At 37.6% G+C, this 21307-nt stretch overlaps 3 protein-coding genes across 6 annotated transcripts; 2 read left to right on the top strand and 1 right to left on the bottom strand.

Moving 5' to 3' along the window:
• Nucleotides 1-1961: 1961 nt before the first annotated feature.
• On the top strand, nucleotides 1962-3503 carry LOC112711262 (uncharacterized). Its single transcript, XM_025763897.1, has one exon. It carries the CDS (start codon nucleotides 1962-1964, stop codon nucleotides 3501-3503), a length of 1542 nt encoding a protein of 513 aa, XP_025619682.1.
• On the top strand, nucleotides 3500-6955 carry LOC140181649 (uncharacterized). Its single transcript, XM_072225800.1, has 6 exons — nucleotides 3500-3610; nucleotides 3756-4268; nucleotides 4572-4766; nucleotides 5130-5531; nucleotides 5738-6253; nucleotides 6512-6955. The coding sequence occupies exons 1-6, from the start codon at nucleotides 3500-3502 to the stop codon at nucleotides 6953-6955; spliced, it is 2181 nt and encodes a 726-aa protein (XP_072081901.1).
• An 8541-nt stretch (nucleotides 6956-15496) lies between these two features.
• Nucleotides 15497-20318, bottom strand: LOC112801540 (uncharacterized). 4 transcript variants are annotated; one of them, XM_025844345.3, is made up of 9 exons: nucleotides 19967-20318; nucleotides 19713-19835; nucleotides 19349-19443; nucleotides 19159-19234; nucleotides 18932-19008; nucleotides 18639-18809; nucleotides 16964-17099; nucleotides 16369-16442; nucleotides 15497-16013 (listed from the first exon to the last, which is right to left on the bottom strand). In XM_025844345.3, exons 3-9 carry the CDS (start codon nucleotides 19370-19372, stop codon nucleotides 15969-15971), a joined length of 603 nt encoding a protein of 200 aa, XP_025700130.2. In that variant the 5' UTR covers nucleotides 19373-19443; nucleotides 19713-19835; nucleotides 19967-20318; the 3' UTR covers nucleotides 15497-15968. The 4 variants fall into 4 exon arrangements, with proteins under 4 accessions (XP_025700130.2, XP_072053137.1, XP_072053143.1 ...); XM_072197036.1 differs by having other exon boundaries at nucleotides 19349-19440; XM_025844337.3 differs by lacking the exon at nucleotides 15497-16013 and having other exon boundaries at nucleotides 16380-16525; nucleotides 19349-19440.
• Between the last annotated feature and the right edge of the window lie 989 nt (nucleotides 20319-21307).

The raw sequence follows: 21307 nt of genomic DNA, 5'->3' as shown, positions 1-21307 counted from the left end.
CCTATACTGGCGTTCAACGCCAGTTTTGGTACTGCTTTGGGCGTTGAACGGGTCAATGCCATTAATATCCCCTCTTTGGGCGTTGAACTCCCGGTAAGGACCTCCTTACTGGCGTTCAACGCCACTATTGCCTCCTCAGATTCGACATCCACTTCTGTATTAATGGCCTTGCACTCTTCTCTTGGGTTCACCTAGTATTACTAGGAAGAGTGTTTGGGGGGGTGATGACTGAGCATCATGTATCCTTTTTCTTATCTAAAAGGACCATAAAAAGAGCATAATCTCATTTATCAATGCAATTTTATGAACTAAATGATATATATTATGGTACATTGTTTTGAAATGGGTTTGTGTTGAATTTTAGGTGAAAATAAAGAGCAACAAAAAGGGAAGAAAATAACATATGAAGCTGGGCGTGCCACTTGAAGCTATGGGCGTGGCACGCCAAGCCAACATTCCAGCAAAGAAGGTTGAAGAATTTCACATGGGCGTGCCACTAACAAGAAAAAACTCACATTCTAAGCGCAGTTCAATCGATTGTGCAACAACTTTAATTGATTGAATTTTGAGAACTCATATTGCCGTACAAAAATCAATCGATTGTGTTACACTTTCAATCGATTGAATTCTACAAAAAAATCCATACTGTCTTGTGACATCCAATTGATTGTGTTATACGTCCAATCGATTGAATTATCAAAAAACACGATTTCAGTAACATTTACGAATGTAACGAATCAAGGATAAAAAAACTAATTAATTTGGATTGCCAAATATTTATGACGATTAATGGAAGATCTATTTCGTTATTGTTTTTGTTTTTAATTGTTAATAAACATAATAGATGAAAAATAAAATAATAATTTATAAAATAGAAGATAAATTTTATAATTAAATAATATATAAAGAATTAATTTGTAATTAAATTAAATAAAATCTATTTGACTGTTATTAAAAAATTTAAAAAATATATTTTATATGAAACCATTAAATAGAACAACATTATGGGACCATTAAATAATCCAAACGATATGGAACCGTCGAATCATCGGCCTAGCTACTATGGTCATAACTCACACAATCCTCATAAGGATATTTGCAACTAAACATACCTGAACGTTCTGGAAACTAAAAAAAACACTTCATTAAATTCAACTGGGGGCTCTTAAGGAACAAATAAAGCTGAAGATGTTTGGAGGAAGAATTTGAGTTAGGAACTCCCAATTCCAACACCTCTAGTGGCAATGGCGACATCTGCTATTATTAAGCTCAAAAGATTATCAACAACAACAATATCAACAAGATCTAAAAGATTATACAAAGGATCTAATGGTCTTTCCAAAACAGAATTTAATTTGTTGACCATTTCCAAATCTCCATATAAGGATTTTATATTATAATATTTAAATTTTTTTATGATATATTTTTTACCTGACTGTTACAAACATCAAGTCATAATTCGGCATTATGACTCATAACTCGACCAAATAAAGCACAGATTGGCGTTACACGTTACGAACCAAGCATAATGGCCCACATACTAGAATCAAAATGTCAAACCAGACATCATCACCCATTAAACCTTATTATTATTATTATTCAATTCAGATAATGAAACAGAAACATAACCGACTTGTTTCACTCCGCATATAAAGGTATAACATCTTCTCCTTAAGCACACACATTGAATTCTCAATACTAACTTAAGTTTCGGAGTGCCTTTGCAGGTACACTCCCCCTGTTTCTTATTTACGCTCTGCGCGGTTGGACATCCCCTCGGAGTGAAGCTCAGACTTCCACAAAGCTTAAAGATTGGCACCGAAGATAACAACTCGGCGCCGACTCCCATAAACGGAGCTCCCCCTTCAGGTATCCACACAAGAACAATTGGCGCCCACCGTGGGGCCGAGAATATAATTTTTTTCTTTATATCATCGGCCTTGACGTTCTCTCTTGGAGCCATGGCTAAACAACTTCCACCCACACCATCTAAACTCCTTCAGATGGTGACCGAGCTACGGCAAGCCAACCAGCGCATGGCCGAAGAGAACCAGAGAATGGCATATCAAATTGCCAATTTAAATAATACCCGAATCGAAAACAACAACGATCGGCAAGAACAAACAGAAGAAGCCGAGCATCAGTCAGGACTGACGCATGTCTCCGAAACTGCTCGGCACGAAGAAGAGCAACCCGAGCACAACGAAGAAGCTCGGCCAGATGATGAGGATGACAACTTGGAAAATTCCCCTGGGCCATTCACGGCCGAAGTGATAAATTTCGTATTGCCGAGGAGATTCACTTTGCCGACCACCTTGACTCCCTATGATGGGCTGGGTGATCCGAAGAAATACATCAAAAAGTTCACCTCCATAATGATAGTAAACGGTGCATCTGATAAAGTATTATATCATTGTTTTCCATCTTACTTGAACGGTCCTGCACTTGATTGGTTTTGTTCTTTGACTGCAGGTTCTATTTCTCATTTTCGAGACCTATCAAATCCCTTCGAGGAGCACTTTGCTGATTCAGCCATCTACCTACATGACTCCGACTACCTGAACACAATCAAACAAGGCCAACATGAAAGCCTCAGAGACTACATGACGCGCTTCACAAAGATAGCCATGAGTATACCCGACCTTCACCCCGAGGTGGAGCTGCATGCAATTAAAAGTGGACTCCGACCAGGAAAATTACAAGAGACCATTGCTGTGACCAAGCCCAAAACTATGGCCGATTTCTGTGAAAAGATGAAAGGTCAAATTGACATTGAAGAAATCCTACAAGCTCGGAAAACAGAGAAACCAATACACAGAGATGACGACAAAACACGAGAAAATAAGAAAAACTTCAAACCAACCCCCCGATATGACTCTTACACCCAGTTCAACACAAAATGCGATGACATCATCAAGGAGATCCTAAATTCAAAGTTGATCAAACCTCCAAGAAAACCAAGCAGCTATCCAGATTCAAAAGGAGCAGACATATCAAAATACTACTATTTTCATCAAAAGCACGGACACACTACTGACGAGTGTGTCATCGCCAAAGACCTTCTGGAGCAGTTAGTTTGGCAAGGTCAACTCAACAAGTATATCGGCGGCCACATACAACGACGAGCACCCCTTTTTAGTGACCAAAGCTCGGCAACACAGCATGGCCGAGATAAAGATCGACCGAACACCAATCATCCCGACCAACCACGATGCATTATTAACTGTATTTTCAGAGGTTTTGTAGGAGGAGGAGCCACAAGCTCAGCAAGAAAGAGATCTTACCAAGCTATGCTTGCCATAGAAGCCAATCAAACTCAACAGCAGACACTGCCACACTTCCCTCATATAACATTCCAGACAGCTAACCATAACACCAACGTAACAAATCTAGATGACCCTGTCATTATTTTCCTACAGCTCGGAGATCTCCTAGTAAAAAAGGTTCTACTGGACCTTGGGAGCAATGCCAATGTTCTCTTTACTCCACATTTCAAAAGATGAAGCTGAGCAACAACATCCTTCAACCTTCCACTGGAGACCTGGTTGGTTTCTCAGGTGAGAAAGTCCCAGTTATGGGCTCTGTGTGGTTACAAACCACACTCGGTGAGGTTCCCTTATCAAAAACTTCAAATATCCAATACTTAGTTGTTGACTGTTCTGAGTGCTTACAATTTGATACTTGGCCGACCTTTCCTAAATAGGTTCGATGCAATAGTTTCTACAATTCATCTCTGTGTTAAGTTCCCTTTGCAGGATAACACAATTGCAACCATTCACAGTGATGCCCGAGAGGCCAGAGAATGCTACAACAGTTTTAAAAGACCTAACCAACACATGCAGGCTCATGTGAACAACATCAGCAACCAAGAGGACTTAACAACCCTGGCCGACCTTGATCCCAGGGCAGGAACCCTTGAACGACCAACCCTGACAGAAGACTTACACAAAATATATTTCGTAGATAGCTCGGACATGTTCACTTACGTCGGATCCACATTAAGCTCAGAAGAAAAGGCCTCATTCCGATCATTTTTACAACAAAATGCCTACTTATTTGCTTGGACCCCAACTGATATGCCAGGCATTGATCCATCCATCATATCCCACAAGCTGGCATTAGATCCGTCTGTCCGACCTATAGCACAGAAAAAGCAGAACCTCGGCCATGACCGCAAACAAGCCTCTCTGGAGGAAACCAAGAAGCTCATCAACGCCGGCTTCATCCAGGAAATCAGATTCACAACATGGATGGCAAATGTTGTCATGGTGAAAAACACAACGATAAATGGCACATGTGTGTTGATTTCACTGATCTCAACATAGCATGCCCCAAAGATTCCTATCCTTTGCCATATCGATTGCTTAGTTGATAATGCCTCTGGTTATGAAAAACTTAGCTTCATGGATGCATACTTTGGCTATAACCAGATCCAAATGCATCCATCCGATCAAAATAAGACAGCTTTTATTACTGAATATGGAAACTATTGTTATAAAGTCATGCCGTTTGGTCTTAAGAATGCAGGTGCAGCTTATCAACGACTAATGGATAAAGTGTTTGCTAAATAGATTGGCAGGAACATCGAGGTCTACGTCGATGACATGGTCGCCAAAACAAAGATCGGAAACAGCCACCTTGACGACCTCGCAGAAATCTTCGGACAAATCAGAAAATATAACATGAGACTAAACCACGAGAAATGCGCATTTGGCGTGCAAAGTGGCAAATTCCTCGACTTTATACTTACTAGCCGAGGTATTGAGGCAAATCCAGAAAAGTGCAGAGCTATTTTAGATATGACCAGCCCTCAAACTATCAAAGAAGTCCAACGGTTGGCAGAGAGACTTGCTGCACTATCTAGATTCTTACCTTGCCTAGCTTCTAAATCTTTATGTTTTTTCCAAACTTTAAAAAAGAAAAAGGCTTTTCAATGGACTGATGATTGTGAACAAGCATTCACAACCATCAAAGAAACCCTTTCAAAACCACCAATTTTACAAACCCCACTTCAAAGGGAACCATTATTCTTATATTTATCTATCACTAACTGGGCTGTAAGCTCTGGTCTTGTTGTAGAAAGGCAAAAGCAGCAGTTGCCGATCTATTTCATTAGCAAAACACTATAGAACGCTGAACTTCAATATCCGAGCATTGGAAAGCTGGATTTAGCTCTTGTCTTCTCGGCAAGACGACTACAACCATACTTCCAAAGTCATATCATACATGTTTGGATAAACCATCATTTGCGCCAAGTCCTTCACAAACCAGAACTGGCTGGCCAATTAGTTAAATGGTCGGTGGAACTTTCGGAATTTGATATCAAGTACGAGGGCCTATCATCTATCAAGTCACAATTCTTGGCCGACTTCATCGCCGAGTTCTCAGCACTAGACACAGCCGAAGATTACGTCGAATGGTCTTTGTATGTCGACGGGTCCTCCAACCCACAAGGATGTGGAGCAGGAATCATAATTGACGATAGCCAAAATAATGTCATCGAACATTCCCTCCAATTTTTTTCAAAGCAAGTAACAATCAAAGTGAATACGAAACCCTCATTGCTTAACTTAGACTTGCTGCCGACCTAAACAGAACCGAACTTAAGGTATACTACAACTCCTTACTTATCGTACAGCAGGTAACCAACCTATACCAAGTAAAAGACCCTTTGCTTTCTAAATACCACGATATCGTTCAAAATTTACTTTCAAAGTTTTCTAAATATGACATACAGCATATACCATGGGAGAGTAATGGCCGAGCTGATATTCTATCTAAACTCGCCAGTACTCAACCAAACGAGTCATCCCTTTATCAGTCAACATTGCTTAAACCGAGTATTGAACTCACAGAAATTTTAAGTGTTACACAGGATACTGACTGGAGAACACCTTACATAAGTTATTTAAGAACTGGAGTTGTGCCAGATAATATTCAAAATCCCCGGCATTTTCGCCGACAAGCTTCGTCTTTTACCATATATGACAACTGCCTGTACAGACAAGGTTTTGCTCGTCCTCTGCTCAAATGCCTCAACATGTCTGAAGCAAATATTACATTATCCGAGGCACACGAAGGCATCTGTGGTGCACACCTCGGTGCCCAAAGTCTCTGTTCAAAGATACTACGTGCTGGCTTCTACTGGCCGACATTACAAAAGGATTGCAAAACAAAGGTCAGAAACTGCGATAACTGCCAAAGACACAGCCCGATAACACACTTGCCAGTCGAATTATTGCACAACTCTGAGGTAACTTGGCCATTCAACCAATGGGGTTTAGATGTTCTCGGCCCTTTCCCGACAGCGGCAGGGTAGGTAAAATTCCTGGTTGTAGGAATTGATTATTTTTCAAAATGGATAGAAGCCCAGCCTCTAGCCAAAATTACCTCAGAACAAATACTTTATTTTGTATGAAAATATATTATTTGTCAATTCGACATACCTCGGCACATTATCACAGATAATGGTCACCAGTTTGCCGATCATAAGTTCACATCTTTCTTGCAGGACTTGAAAATTAAACAGCAATTTTCATCGATAGAACACCCACAAACAAATGGGTTAGCAGAAGTCGCAAACAAAGTAATACTCCATGCTCTTAGGAAAAAACTGGACGATGCAAAAGGTCTCTGGGCCGAGCTTATACCAGAAATCATATGGAGGTACAATACCACGATCCACTCAACAACAAAAGAAACACCATTTCGCCTGGTATATAGCTCTGACGCCATGATACCAGTGGAGATCTCCCAATCATCATTACGAACTCAGTTGGCCGACCATACAACTGCAGAATCAAATCGGCATACTGACCTAGACCTCGTCGAAGAAATCAGATCCTCAGCAGCAATCACACACCGAGCAATGCAACAGCACATAGCTCGACGCTATAATAAAAAATCACACCCAAGATCCTTTCAAGTCAATGACTTGGTGCTAAGAAGAACATAACAAGCTAGAAGACCATCAAACCATGACAAACTAGTAGCAAACTGGGAAGATCCCTACCGAATCATACAAGTAATCGGCAATGGAGCTTACCGATTACAAACATTAGATGGTAATGATTTTCCTAACACTTGGAATGTATCTTCTTTAAAGTCATATTACAGTTAAAACTAGGGACAGGCTAGTACTCGTTTTCCTACTACTAAGATTTTTCCCACAATGGCTTTTACTTGGAGAGATTTTAACGAGGCTAGCCTACCTGATCCTTTGAAATCAAAGGTTTACCAACAAATAAATTTCTTACTTCATCAAGTCAATATTTTTGCATTTCATTTATTTACTTGTAACCTATTTATACCATTGATCTTACTCTGACTCCGACCTTTCGGAAACTATCATTCAAACAATTGGCCGATCTTACTTTGATGCTGACCTTTTGGAAACTATCATTCAAACAAATGGCATATCTTACTCCGAATCCGACCATTCGGAAACTATCAGTCAAAACAAACAATCGATCTAACCCCAAATCCGACTCCTTGGAATTAATGTCAAAACAGATTGCCGATCAATATTCGAAAACCGATTATTCAAAATCAATCACAAATACAGCCGATCTTTAAACAGAATCCGATTAAACCGATAATCTATCAAATTAACCATATTACTCAGCATCTAACTAATCTCGGCCTACTCGGCCTTCCCTTCACATCAACCAATATCCACCAAAATATTGGCACTTCACCATTCATACAAATTTACCTAACACTATGATAAATTTTACCCATATCAATCAATTTGGCTCCAAACCACAGTAACAAACAAGATAACACTAGCTTATCATAATATTCTGTACTAATCATAACATGCACAACAGCATGTATTCAGAAGCATCGTAAGTTATTTTACTCCAAAAATAGCAGCAAAATAAAAAGTTACAAACACAAAAGCTCAACACAAGAGCAACATAGTTTACTAACAAAATTAATTATCCAAAAACACAGCAGAACCAAACCAAAAGCCTGTTGAACATTTTCATCTCCATGCTCAGCAGCGCCGTCATCCTCAACCATAACCCCATCCTGCACTATCTTCCATGGATCCATCTGAGAGAAGTCCATATCAGGAGCAAGAAACCTCGCCTGAATAGAAGCCCTTTCAAAACCTTCAATAAACGAATCCAAAATCTCCCCTTGTTTGTTCTTTTCAATCTCTTTCAACTAACTCGTTAACTCAATAACACGAGCACTCATACTGGAGAGATCGGCCTCCTTCTTCTTAAGGACCTCCACTTCCTTCGAATAATTTTCCTTTGTCGGTAATAATTCCTTCTTTACCTCAGCCAGCTCCTCCTCAAACTCGGCAACCCTAGCTTTCTTCAACTCTTCCTTTAACTTTAGATCAGACTTTTCATTCCCAGCTTTCAAATGTTTCTTTTCTCGGCTACGCCCCAAACTGGCAAGCCGCAGACCAACAACCTAAAGCAAAACAACGATCATTAGCATCATCAACTATCAACAAGTTAAAGGAACCAACAAAATAGTAATTACCTGCATATATTGATCAATCGCCACATCCCCTACCTCATCCGCCAAGATAACATCGGACAGGGTCTGACAGACTTCATCAGCAGTAACCATGAATGGATAATCCTTCCCCCAGAGAGAGGAACCCTCACTCTGCTCAACAAAATCATGCAACTTCTTCTGGTTATCATAAAATTTCTGAACCTCCTCTATCGGTACTTCTAAACCATCATCGGACTCTTCCAACAAATCCACAACATCAGCTTTATTCCTTTTTAAAATAACCTTCTTTCTCTTCGGTTTTGGCTTATTAACCTCGCCAGTACTGACCTTATCCACTTTTGACGTAGATCCTTCCTTATCAAGACCTTTACTCCTCACCCGAGCCCTCAGACTAGCAACAGATGCACCCGGATATTTACCTCCTGAAAAGCAAACAAAACCAAAAATTGCTCACAAAACTCAAATATGATACAACAACCAAATTGAAACCCTTGCCCAAATAATCTATAACAGCGGCCTTATTATCCTCACACTACAGTAGTTCATATGCAGAAATCAACTCCTTACGATCAACAACTTCAGTCAAGTATTCAATTACACACTCATTTCTTGCATTTATAACCTCCGGCCCCAGAATACTCTGAGGCTCCGAACACCACCAGACAGGAAATTTCTCCCCAAAATGCTCATCCATATAAAAAGAAAACTCTCCCTCAACATTTCTAACCTTTACATACATTTCCTTAAAATTTTTAAAAGAGGATTTTTTGAAAACAGCAAAACGGGGTGAACTATTCAAGTTTACCCAACCCCCTTCCAAACCCCTTTTGCTTGAAATAATGAAAAGAATAACTCTACCGTCGGTTCCTCTTCCAGAAACTCCATTAGAATTTCAAAACTACGAAGGAATGCCCAGCCATTAGGATGAAGTTAGGAAGGTGCACAATTAAGCTGTTTCAATACCTGACACTCAAAATCTGTAAAGGGCAACTTCACCCTCAACTCCTCGAAAACACTACTATACATATAGAAATACTCAAAACTCTCCCCTCTGTAAAAAATCCTGTCACCTGAAGAACAGGGCAGTAGCTCCACCCGAACCCCTACACCTACCCTAACAATCTTACTACTATCAATCTCCTTCACAGCGTCCTCATCCAAGAACAAAGACACACAATTCCTCACGTCCTCATTAACCCAATCATAAGATCAATCAATTTTCTCTTTCTTCTCCTTTTCGAAACCCATCAGTAACCAACAAATACTGAAAGAGAAGAAGAAGAAAAACAGAAAAATGTAAGAGGAAGAACACAGAGGTTAGAACATACCTCTCTTACTCATTTTCCTTCCAAAGGTCTCAGATAAACAAAAAGAAAAGGAGCCAAAGTGAAAACCTTCAGGATTTCAAGAGTGTTTTAATTAAACACACTTTACCACCTATTTCGATTCCACTGCCCTCACATCAAATCAGTTACATAAAAAAGAGTGAACTACATTGGAACCACGCACGTGCATTTAATTCTGTCTCTCTGCCACTAAACATCATCATTTACCATTATTAACTATTTACTAAAGCACTTTGAACTGGGGGTTATAGGGCCTCACCCAATTGGCCGAGTTACTCGGTCACTAAATAACCGATTTATGTTTCATTAATAAGCTCAACCTGCTTCATTAAACACATTTCCAGGCTAAATTTGGGGGCTATGATCCGACCATTATAAACACCAAGTCATAGTTTGGCATCATGACTCATAACTCGGCCAAATAAAGAACAGATCAGCGTTACGCGTTATGAACCAAGCACAACGGCCCACATACTAGAATCAAAACGTCAAACCAGATATCATCACCCATTAAGCCTTATTATTATTATTCAATTCAGATGATGAAACAGAAATATAACCAACTTGTTTCACTCCACATATAAAGGTATAACATCTTCTCCTTAAACACACACATTGAATTCTCAATACTAACGTTTCGGAATGCCTTTGCAGGTACACTCTCCCTATTTCTTGCTCACGCTCTGTGCGATTGGACATCCCCTCGGAGTGAAGCTCGGACTTCCACAAAGCTTAAAGATCGGCACCAAAAATAACAACTCGGCGCTGATTCCCATAAACCGAGCTCCCCCTTCAAGTATCCACAGAAGAACAATTTTAATTTGTTATTATTGCTTTTAGTATCATATTACAAATTGGTTGCTAACAACTTTTTACTTTGTATAAATTAATTTTTAATAAAAAATTAACAAATTAGTTCACTATATTCAGCAAATAAAAAAATATAGAAGAACAATGTTTTTTTATAAACAACCTAAATAATAGGTTAAAAAAATAATTTTAATTTTAAAGTTTAAATTTTAAATTAATTAAGTTTATTTATGTTAGTGAGTTTAGAATGTAATTCATTATTTACATCGTTCAAAATCACTGATATTTATCTAGCGGAATCGTTTCTTTCTTGCCACAAAATTTTGGCTCTCCGATCCTACAAATATGACCTACCTCTGCCTGCTCTTTTAGCATATCATTCCCTTGAAGTCTCACCTCACTAACAGTAAAGCTCCCTCCATAAGATTTTTCCATGGCTGGAATCCCAATAATCACGGCCAGTACAATCCAAGCACCTAGTTGCAGCAGGTCAGCTTAGAAAATCGATTTAATCCCATGGGAACTTGGACAACTCCCGGTCAAGATGAACCAAAAAGGCCTTCTTTATTATCACAAACCATCATCATCACAAATTCGGCATCTCAAACACTCCATTTCCACCCCTCGCCGGCCGTCTCATCGCTATGGAAAGCGAAAACAACACTACCTATTGTCATATTCTCTGCCACAATAACGGATCCCTATCTCTTTGTCCATGCCATAGCAGAGAACACAAGTGTTGATGATATTCTTCAACCCAAGTATGTTCCTTCCATTATCAACTCCTTCTTTTTAACGGAGTTAGAAACTGCAAGTAACGGAGCTAGTTGACGTCTCATTGGCTTCACGATCAACCACGTGGTCGGCGACGGCGAGTCGTTATGGCACTTCCTCAATTCATGGTGCAAAATCTCACATGGTTGTCATAAATTAATCCAAGTTCCTTTACTGGAACGATTTTTTCTCGTTACAATTAAACCTCCAATTCCAATACCAGTTCCCTCTCCATTCACAAAGGAGGGGAATCAATTACACAACTAACTCTACCTCAAATGAGAGTCTTCCATTTCACAAAAGAGAAAATAGCGCAACTTAAAGCAAAGGCTAATGCAGAGGCCAAAACACATAAAATATCATCACTGCAAGCGGTTTTAACTCACCTTTGGCTCTCTGTGATCCGCAACAAGAGGTTTCTTACATAATGATAATAGGGATTAGACGGAGGATTCTTCCGCCGTTACGTTGCCGGATAATTATTTTGGAAACGCAATGCAGATTGGTGTGGTAAGGATGAAAGCAGTGGAACTACTTGAAGGTGGGATCGGAAAGGGAGCTGAGGAGATGAACAAGATGCTATGAGTCTCTGCTGAGACTCCGGTGTTGTTTCGACTCAGCGGCGCCATTGGTGGCAAGGCCTTGTCCACTGGAAGCTCACCAAGGTTCAATGTTTATGGCAATGACTTAGGTTGGGGAAAGCCTGTGGCGGTTAGGGTTGGATCCAAGCTTCTTAGAGGGATTCACCCTCTTTTTGTATGAAGATTTGAACTTTCACCCTAGCTTGCTCATCTTTTGAGGTGAAAAGAACTTGGCCAAGAAAGCATTGACCAACTTTTTTCAAGAGTCTAGGCTTTTTTAGGTTGAGAATCTAACCATATCTTAGCTCTGTCTCTAACAGCAAAAAGAAAAAGCATAAGTCTGTAGACCTTAGAATCTACTCTATTGGTCTTAACAGTATTACAGATCTGCAAGAATTCAGATAGGAACTGATGTGGATCTTCCAGTGGAAGTCCATGAAATTTGCAATTCTATTGCAAGAGAGAGACTAACTGAGGCTTTAGTTCAAAGTTATTTGCTCTAATGGAAGGTATGGATATACTTCTTCCATAGAGGTCAGAAGTTGGTGCAATGAAGTCACCAAGAACCTTTCTTACATCTCCTCCATTGTTCTGTTCGGTTGCCATATCTGTGTTTTCAGGTTCTTGTTCGAATAGCTCTGTGAGGTTTCCTCCAGAATGTTGTGCTTTAACTTGTTGTATACGCTTCCTTAGGGTCCTCTTAGGTTTAGGATCAAGATCAAAAAGAAGTTCTTTATCTCTGTTCCTGCTCATAAACAAAAAAAAAAACAAGAAAAAAGAAGAATGGGAGCTCTATGGCCAAAAATAGAGGACTCCCTGTGAGATGTGAAGAAAAAAGAAGAATGAACATAGAGAGAAGGAAAGAAGAATTCGAATAAAAGGGGTTAGGGAAGTCGAAAATTAAGAAGAGAAAGGAAACTAGAATTAAAATATTTTTGTTTTGTTTTATTTATTAATTGAATTCGAAAATAAAAGCTAATTAACTAAAAAGAATTGAAAATTGAATTATGAATTTCGAAAAAAAAGATAGAGTAATAGAAGGGAAGTTTTTGAAAATAGGAGAGAGAAGAATTAGTTAAGAAGTTTTGAAAAAAAGAAAGAGAAAACAAGTAACTAATTAAGAAAGATTTGAAATTAAGATAAGATTTGAAAAAGATTTAATTTTAAAATTTTTAATTTTTAATTTTTAATTTTAAAATTTGAAAATTGAAAATTGAAATTGAATTAAGATAAGATAAGATTTTGAAAACTGATTTTTAAAATTTGAATTTAATACAAGATAAGATAAAAATTTGAAAAAGATTTGATTTTTTGAAATGATTTGATTTTGAAATTCAAATTTAAGATAAGATAAGATAATGATTTGAAATTTAATGAAAGATAACAAAAGATAAGATAAAGATTTGAAAAAGTTTCGAATTTTCTTGCTTTCTTTTCAAAAAAAATTTCAAAAATAGTGTCTTTTATTTGAGTCTTGTGTCAATCTTTAAGTTTGGTATCTTTTTGAGTCATCTCGAGTCTTTAAGTTTCTTCTCTTTTCTTTTCTAAAATTAGAGTTTTTTATTTCAAAATTCTTAAATTTAGTGTCTTTTAGTTGTCTTCCATTAAAATTTTTGAAATTAGTGTCCAAAAATTTAGTGCACAAAATTTTAACAAAAACAAGAAAAAAGACTCAAACAAAAGATAAAGATCAATAAAGAAAACAAAGATTTTTGAAAAAAAAAATTTGATTTTTTTCAAAAAAGAAAATAAAAAACTCAAACAAAAGTAAAAAGTACCTAATCTAAGAAACAAGATAATCCAGTTGTTTGTCGAATCCGAACAATCCCCGACAACGACGCCAAAAACTTGGTGCACGAAACTGGCTCCGCAGAATTCGCACAGATAGACCGGCAAGTATACCGGGTCGTCCAAGTAATACCTCGGGTGAGTCAGAGTCGATCCCACGAGGATTGTTGGTTTGAGCAAGCAGTGGACACCTTATAGATCTTACTTAGGCAGATAGAAATTATAGTTTGTCACGAAAAACATATAAAATAGATAAATAGAACGTTACTAGGTAGATAGGAATTCAATGATGATAGAATGGTTGAGGCTTCGGAGATGCTTTGTCCTTTCGGATTAACTTTTCTTATTGTCTTCTTCAATAACCTTCTGATTCCTTCAATGGCAGCCGTAAGTGATTAACTCATGTCCTCTCATCAAGTTAACCTCCTCTACTGCAGCAATCCACCACGTTGAGATTACTCATGTCCTCTCATCAAGCCACCTCTAGGTTTCTCACAGTAGCAGAAGATGAAGCTATAAGCAGTCCACTCCCCTTCACGATCCTACTCAAGGTGCCACACACAAGGCAAATCTTCCGGATCAGAAAGTACCGCTACTCTGACTCTAGCCTTAGTCTTATTACTAAGAAAAAAACTTATTTTGACTTTTTCAAAATGTAATCCAAGATTTTTCTTGTTTCTATATAATTTTTATGTATGTGAACACGAATCCATCTTCTTTTTTTTACGTAAAAAATCCTCTTTTTTACGATTAAACTCTTTTAGCGTTCTTTTTTAGCGAATCTATTTCTATACAAAAATAGAGCATCTTATAAAAGTCTTTTCGAATAATTTTTCGTCTACCTTATCATTCTTCAAGGATCCTTTGATCACCACAGAAACTTTACGCACCAATAGTCAACAGGATTATATGTCACATATCCAAAGTTGCTCAAATGCTCTATAGGAATCCGCAATGCAATCTCTAGCTTTAGTTCAACGCTATCCAGGTCAAGAATCGCACGGAAAACTATATGAAAATGATGCCAAAAAGAGTATAAAATATCCGCTCATCATGCAGCTGGTTATCATTGGAGCATTCGAGTTGTTTATCGGCAAAACCTTAATATTGGGAGGGTCGTAAGTATAAAGCACAACGTAAGAAATTGATTGCCATGATTAGAAAGTGGTATGTCCATGCAAGAACTCTCGATCCCCATGGGTACGACTGACACCTCTCCAAAAGTCAATAAGTAATGGGACACATCTAATACTCAGCAGACCACCAATCAACTTGAGTATATAAAATCATGCATACTATTTTAACATGTAAGATAGTTCATCCGATGGCATATTCCCCAAGCAAGTCTTCATCCATGTCACCATGATGTTGTACGGCTCAAACTGTGATATATCCTCCTGAACCTCTCGTCATGGAGGCATGATTCTAAGTGCGTCCGCTACTAAAGCCATGGGTCACAACCATATCATCTTTAAAAGTCTCTTATGCATCCTCCAAGTGGTTCTCCATCAATGCATAACCCGAGATGAAATGCAACATCTTGAATGGTGATTGTACACTCACCCCACGAAACATGAAAAATATGCGTTTTAGAATGCCACGTCTCCACAAATTCATATAATAACGCGTTATCAAAAGTAAAATCTCTGATACGTGCAACATGCGAGAAATCCGCCTCCTCCAAATAGGAGACTAGTGTATCCAGTGGTCCCTCAAGAACAAAATGACATTAATCTCAATAAATATATTCTTAAACTGCATGTATCACTACAAGAAAACGGCTCTATTGCCATGCTTTTAAAAGGGCAGTGTCTGCAAGCGTGGCGATTGCTCTATCACCACGCTTTTGGTGATCTATCGCCACGCTTTTTATAGATTGCCACGTTTAAAAGCGTGACCGTATGTGGGAGATACGGTCACGCTTTCAAAGCGAGGCCATATGTGAGATACGGCTACGCTTTTAAAGCGTAACGATAACGAGAGATATGGCCACGCTTCTAAAGCGTGGCGATAGCGAGCGATACGGCCACGCTTCTAAAACGTGGCGATAGCGAGATACGGCCTTGTCAAATTAAAAAAAATCCTTTTTTTTAATTTTCAATTCTTTTTTATTATCAAACCTATAAATATAGTATGCAATTTTTATCTTTTTCTTACAACCTTGTGCCCAACAAGTACATAACCGAGCTCAATATCCCTCTCTCAGAATCATTCCCAGCAATGTTTGGTGGAGCTGAAAAAAATGACACCAACATCAACAAAATGATTTCATTTCCTTTTCACAGAACATAATAATGAAAATGCTGACAATCACCAACCAAAGACATAACAATGAAGAAACAAGGAATAACTCTATTGGCAAGCAAGCTCAGTGCTTTTTTTCCTTTTGCAAAAAAGAAAAAAAAAGGCAAAAGGAACCATTGAATTACCATGCAAAAGGGAGAAAGGAATCTAACCAATTGGCAATGCAGGATGCAACACAAGTAGGTAGAGATCAAATTTCAAGAAACAATTTAAGCAGAAATTAGGTATACTCATCATATAAATACGAGAAGGTTCCAAAACTCGACGGACAGAAACTGAATTACCTCTTGAATGGTTTTCTTTAGATCAAAAGCATCTTCCACTCGAGCATCCAGGAAGGCCCATGTATCATGGAAGTCTTACAAGAAACAAGCGAAAGATGTATTAAGAAATGTCCTCACTTGTTACAACACCACATCAGAGCCACAAACAGCTTGTTATCTATCCAAATATAAGATACTATATTAATGGAGTGGGGTGGGGTGGGGCATAAAAGAATAAATTCCATTGTTTTCCCCCTGATTACATACTTTATCAAGATACTACTCAAATTCATTGCCATGAGAAAATTGGCTACTATGACAGGCACAGTTCAAGAAAATAAGGAGAGTTTGAGAGAATGGACAATTGAACCCAGTTAATATTTTCTGGCTATTCACATACTGAAAAAGAGAGAAGGAGCAAAGGGGGGAATCAAATGGAACTGAATGAAGGATGAAAGATATCACAGCATCATTGAAGTAGGCTCCACAAAAGTCCAGAGTGATTACCATAAAAAGAAAAGCACAAAAACACACAAAATAATGGATGGAAAGCTTAAATTAACCAAAAAATACGAGAAAATTTGTATGCTCAGAAAGAAGGGGCAGAAAAACAAACCAGGAGATGTATCTGTCAGCATATAAATCTCGGTTGTCGAGTATATTCCTGCCAGGACAGTGCGCTTGGCATACCAATCAATATCAGATGCATTGTCACCTGCAGCATGCCAAATCTCATCCACGAGCATTGCCCTCTGCTTAAAACTAGTTGGAACATTCACTGGTTATATATATATATATATATATATATATATATATATATATATATATATATATATATAACTCAAAAGCTGCATGCAAGATATATATCCAATGCCTAATAATACTTCATAGTCAATTAGGTATACTCGTCACAATTTAGTCCAGAAATCATCACATGCCGCAGCCCCTTTTTTCTTTTATCAAGCAATATACATAATCGAATATATTCAAAAGTGTCCTAAGGTTTACTATTATGCAGTTTACCATTAATAAAAAAAGAGGGGGTGGTGGAGGTTACCTAATTGATCAACAACTTGGCCATAAGCCCATAACACAAAAAGAAACTTAAGAAAGTCTTCAGTCTTCACCCTTTACTGCTATGTACTTTTACTAGTTGCATGTTAAAATTTGCTTAATTTTATTCTTCTTTATGTTTTCCAAATAAACATCTCATTGATTCTAAAGCTAGTATAACTTATTTAAATATACTAAAGTTATTGTGAAATTACAACAAATATGCAAAAGTGAGTTGGTGATATGAATAAGCATGCCATGTACTGAAGAAACAAGCAATTCTAACACTCCATTGGCATTGCAAAAGGGTACTATCATACTATTTATTGCTATCCCTATCTTACTCTTTTGAGTTTCCTACAAACAAAAAAGAAAATGAAGATTTTGGTCTCAATACTAGTCTTAATTCAGGTTGATCCATTTTCATAATACAAATAAACATAACAAAACCTGATACTCAGTCTTGTAGATGTTAACAGCAGTTGCATGAAATAAACATATATTCAGCATGTTTTGCTTCAGTATCTAAAACATGAAATATAAAAATACGAGGTAACCCAAAAAAAAAGTACATGGCCAAACCCAACCTGTAAAAAATTGATTAGGTTGGTTCTTATTTTACTCCATACCTAATCCAAAACAAAGGAGAACACCACTCACATCAGATGTACGGGATTCCAATGTGGGTTTATATGCAACGTGAACAATGGCTAGCTTTTGTTGTAGGGTTGTCCTAAGGTTTATATCATACTATACTATCATAATACAACCATTGAAATCGTCCACAGCCAAAATTTTAGAATAAATAGCCATTTAAAAACTTAAGCTCATAAAATTAGAAAGCATTGTAGTAAGTGGATTCAAATCCTCTCCTAAGCATGACACATCCAAACAGGAGCTGATACAATTCCACTTAAAAGTAATTTAACTTTTTCGGGAATTCACAGGTACAGACAGAATGCATTTATGCAAAGGTCAACCCTAGATCTCTTTGAACAAACATGCCCTTTATTTTAAAAATGTCAAAATGTTTAGTGATCCAAGTTAACTCTGTTTTCTCATACCATTAATCTCACTGATCCTAGATTCTTCAACTCTATATCAATAACTTTCTTGAATACTGCTGACCCTGAACTTTTTCCTTTTAAGAGAGTGGCAACACAATTTCGTCCAAATGCAAACGAGAATGTTGCTACAGAAGACCAAAGGAACAAGAGAATATCAATAAGTACACTTACTCTTAGAGTCATTGCCAGTAAAGTGTGCCCAGATTCAAGGCGTTGTTGCACTGCAGTTGAATGTTCAACCATGCCCTTTTGAAATGTAGAATCAACTTGGTCAAACATTGCTTTGCATGATTTCTCAAATGCGGGAACCACTGATATTTCAAAACTGGATTTGAGTGCATCCTACAGAAGAAAGAAATTATTTTACAATGGTGAACATGATGAAATTTTTTTTACAAAGAAAAATGTCAGATTGACCCAGATTGAATGAATATACATAGTTCAAGTGAAAGCAAGTGAGACACCTGAAGCACTTGTTTTCCAGTCGTCTGATACTGTGCTTGAATTTGCCTGGCAACAGTGGCTTCAAGTTTTGCATTGACTAATTTATCAAGTTGATTATTAACTCTTACAATAGGACCAATTTAAAGTGTTTTATCTTTCGAGTACTAAAATGACGCAAACCATTTTGATTATTAACTCTTACAATTATTGTGCAAACTTAAGAGTAAACTAGTGTCATGTTTCTTACTTGGTAGTATTCTGGACCAAGAGATGGAGAATCTATAAGCATCCATGTTTAAATCCTTCATGATCTCAGCATCTTCCTGCATTAGCAATGTTTTTCTTTTTTCAGAAGAATCAAAATGATTATGCCTAATTTCTCTGTTCTTGAATTGTTACATACAAGCTAATGATTCAGGTGATTTGAAGTACTGCACCTTGTAGCGATGATATTCATCCATGGCTATGTCGCCATTACTTCTATCTTAACTTTAAAATTAATTCCTCACACTATCTTATACTTCTGTACCTACTTAATGATGATCAGAGCATAAAGGATGGTTAACAATACAACCAAAGGTTATTATCTCACCAAGTACAATTTGATCAAACAAATTAGAAGCATTTATATATAAATATAAATTAAAGCTTTAATTTCAAAAAGTAGAAAATAACAGCTGCATAGTTCACACAGTTGAAAATCCATAATCATGAATTCTGGAAATTTACATAATCATAACACAATTCAACCAAATAATAAACAACCAAAAAAATAAAACACCAAAAGACAATAGAAGATACCTGCAGAGGCATCTCCAATCGGGACTGGGAGAAGGAGCAGGGGAGTCGACGAGCAGAGAGCAAAGGGGAACCTTATACTAATAAAAAAACCCTAGCGCTTCCCTTTCATATCAATCAGAGAATCTACGAAGCATATATAGCAATATAAGGCATGCTTTTTTATCAGACAAATGTGAGAATATGATATCGCATTGAAATTTCCTAGGCCCAGAAAATTCCAAAAAAGAAAAATGGAGGAGAGAAAGAGAGCTCACGGTGGCGAAGGGAATCTGAGAAAACGCAGCAATGAAGCAATGATGGCAGAGGTCTCAAAACATCTCCGCGGAAGGGTTTCTTTTGGCTATCAACGGAGAGCTTGCGACGGACGGTGAGCGCCGAAACAGTCACCACCAGCGAGAGTCACCGCCGAAGGAGCAGCAATGGTGGGAGTTCCGGAAGAGAGAGTAACGATGGAGGCATTGCGAGCGCTGGGGTTCTTCGGAGGGTTGGGTTCTTCGCGGAGGGCTGGGATGAGGGGCTGGGGTGGGTTCTTCGAAGCTTTTAGGGTTCTGGGTTCTTTGAAGAGAAAAGGGGTTCTTTAATTTCGGAAGGAGAAGAACGCAGCGTGTAAAATCATGAAAGAACGCAGCGTTTTGTTGTTTGGAGGACCTTTTGGCCACGCTTTTGAAGCGTGTCAAAACATTTTAAAAGCGTACCTGTTTATCTCTATTGCTACGCTTTTTAAGTGTGGTAAAAAATAGCGTGGCCAAATCTCCAATTAATTGCCACCCTAAAAAAACGTGGCCATAGATTTCTTTCGTTATGCTTTTTAAGCGTAGCAAAAAAAATGTGACCAAATCTCTAATCAATCGTTACCCTCATAAAAGCGTGGTCATTAACCACTTTTGGCCACGCTTTTAAAGCGTGGCAAGAAAAAAACGTGGCCATAGGCCTTTTTTCTTGTAGTGTATACGATGACTGAATTTTCTTTTTACTTTATAATTATATTTTCAATCTATCATAATAAAATGAAAAAAAATACTTGCATAACATTTTAAAAATTTGTTTTTCTATCTCTAATATTTATCGAAATGTAACTATAAATATAAATGTTAAATATTTTCTTAAAATATATAAAAATATTAAAAATTATACAGTGCTAACTTGCTTAATCAAATATGATGTGTCTATCTTCATTCAGTCGATTAATATTAGTATTGTACATCATTTTTTAATGTGCCATTCCACTTTAATTTTTCCCTAACTTTCTACTTTGTACCACTCTCAAATAAACAAACAAACATCCTAAACCCTTTCATTCACTCCCAAACAAATAAAATAACTCTATCCCCTAAACTCTTTAACCCACTCAAACTAGTTGAGGCAACAAACGAAATTCCAATGCATTAACGTAGACAAGGTATTATATTTATAGATTTTATCATGTCATTTTCGCAGGCATGCATGAAAAATGAAGATTAATGCTGTATTTATTTACAAAGACAGAATATTGAGACAGAAATACAGAAATATAAAATTGTGTTTGACAGAAAAGATATGAATAGAAATAACGTGTCCAGAGACACTAAATTAATATATTTTATATCCATCTTGAC

Source organism: Arachis hypogaea, chromosome 1, assembly GCF_003086295.3.
Source record: "Arachis hypogaea cultivar Tifrunner chromosome 1, arahy.Tifrunner.gnm2.J5K5, whole genome shotgun sequence".
Taxonomy (NCBI): Eukaryota; Viridiplantae; Streptophyta; class Magnoliopsida; order Fabales; family Fabaceae; genus Arachis; species Arachis hypogaea.
This window is presented reverse-complemented; position numbering and strand designations above follow the sequence as displayed.

Excerpts from the sequence above, each read along its gene's own strand:
- LOC112711262 (XM_025763897.1), top strand. The coding sequence starts at position 1,962 with ATGGCTAAACAACTTCCACCCACACCATCTAAACTCCTTCAGATGGTG.
- LOC140181649 (XM_072225800.1), top strand. The coding sequence starts at position 3,500 with ATGAAGCTGAGCAACAACATCCTTCAACCTTCCACTGGAGACCTGGTT. Across the intron at positions 3,611-3,755 it reads TACAAACCACACTCGGTGAG|GATAACACAATTGCAACCAT; the intron begins GTTCCCTTATCA and ends TTCCCTTTGCAG. Across the intron at positions 4,269-4,571 it reads GGATGGCAAATGTTGTCATG|ATTGGCAGGAACATCGAGGT; the intron begins GTGAAAAACACA and ends TTTGCTAAATAG.
- LOC112801540 (XM_025844345.3), bottom strand. The coding sequence starts at position 19,372 with ATGGATGAATATCATCGCTACAAG. Across the intron at positions 18,810-18,931 it reads CTGGAAAACAAGTGCTTCAG|GATGCACTCAAATCCAGTTT; the intron begins GTGTCTCACTTG and ends TTTCTTCTGTAG. Across the intron at positions 16,443-16,963 it reads GCTGACAGATACATCTCCTG|ACTTCCATGATACATGGGCC; the intron begins GTTTGTTTTTCT and ends GTTTCTTGTAAG.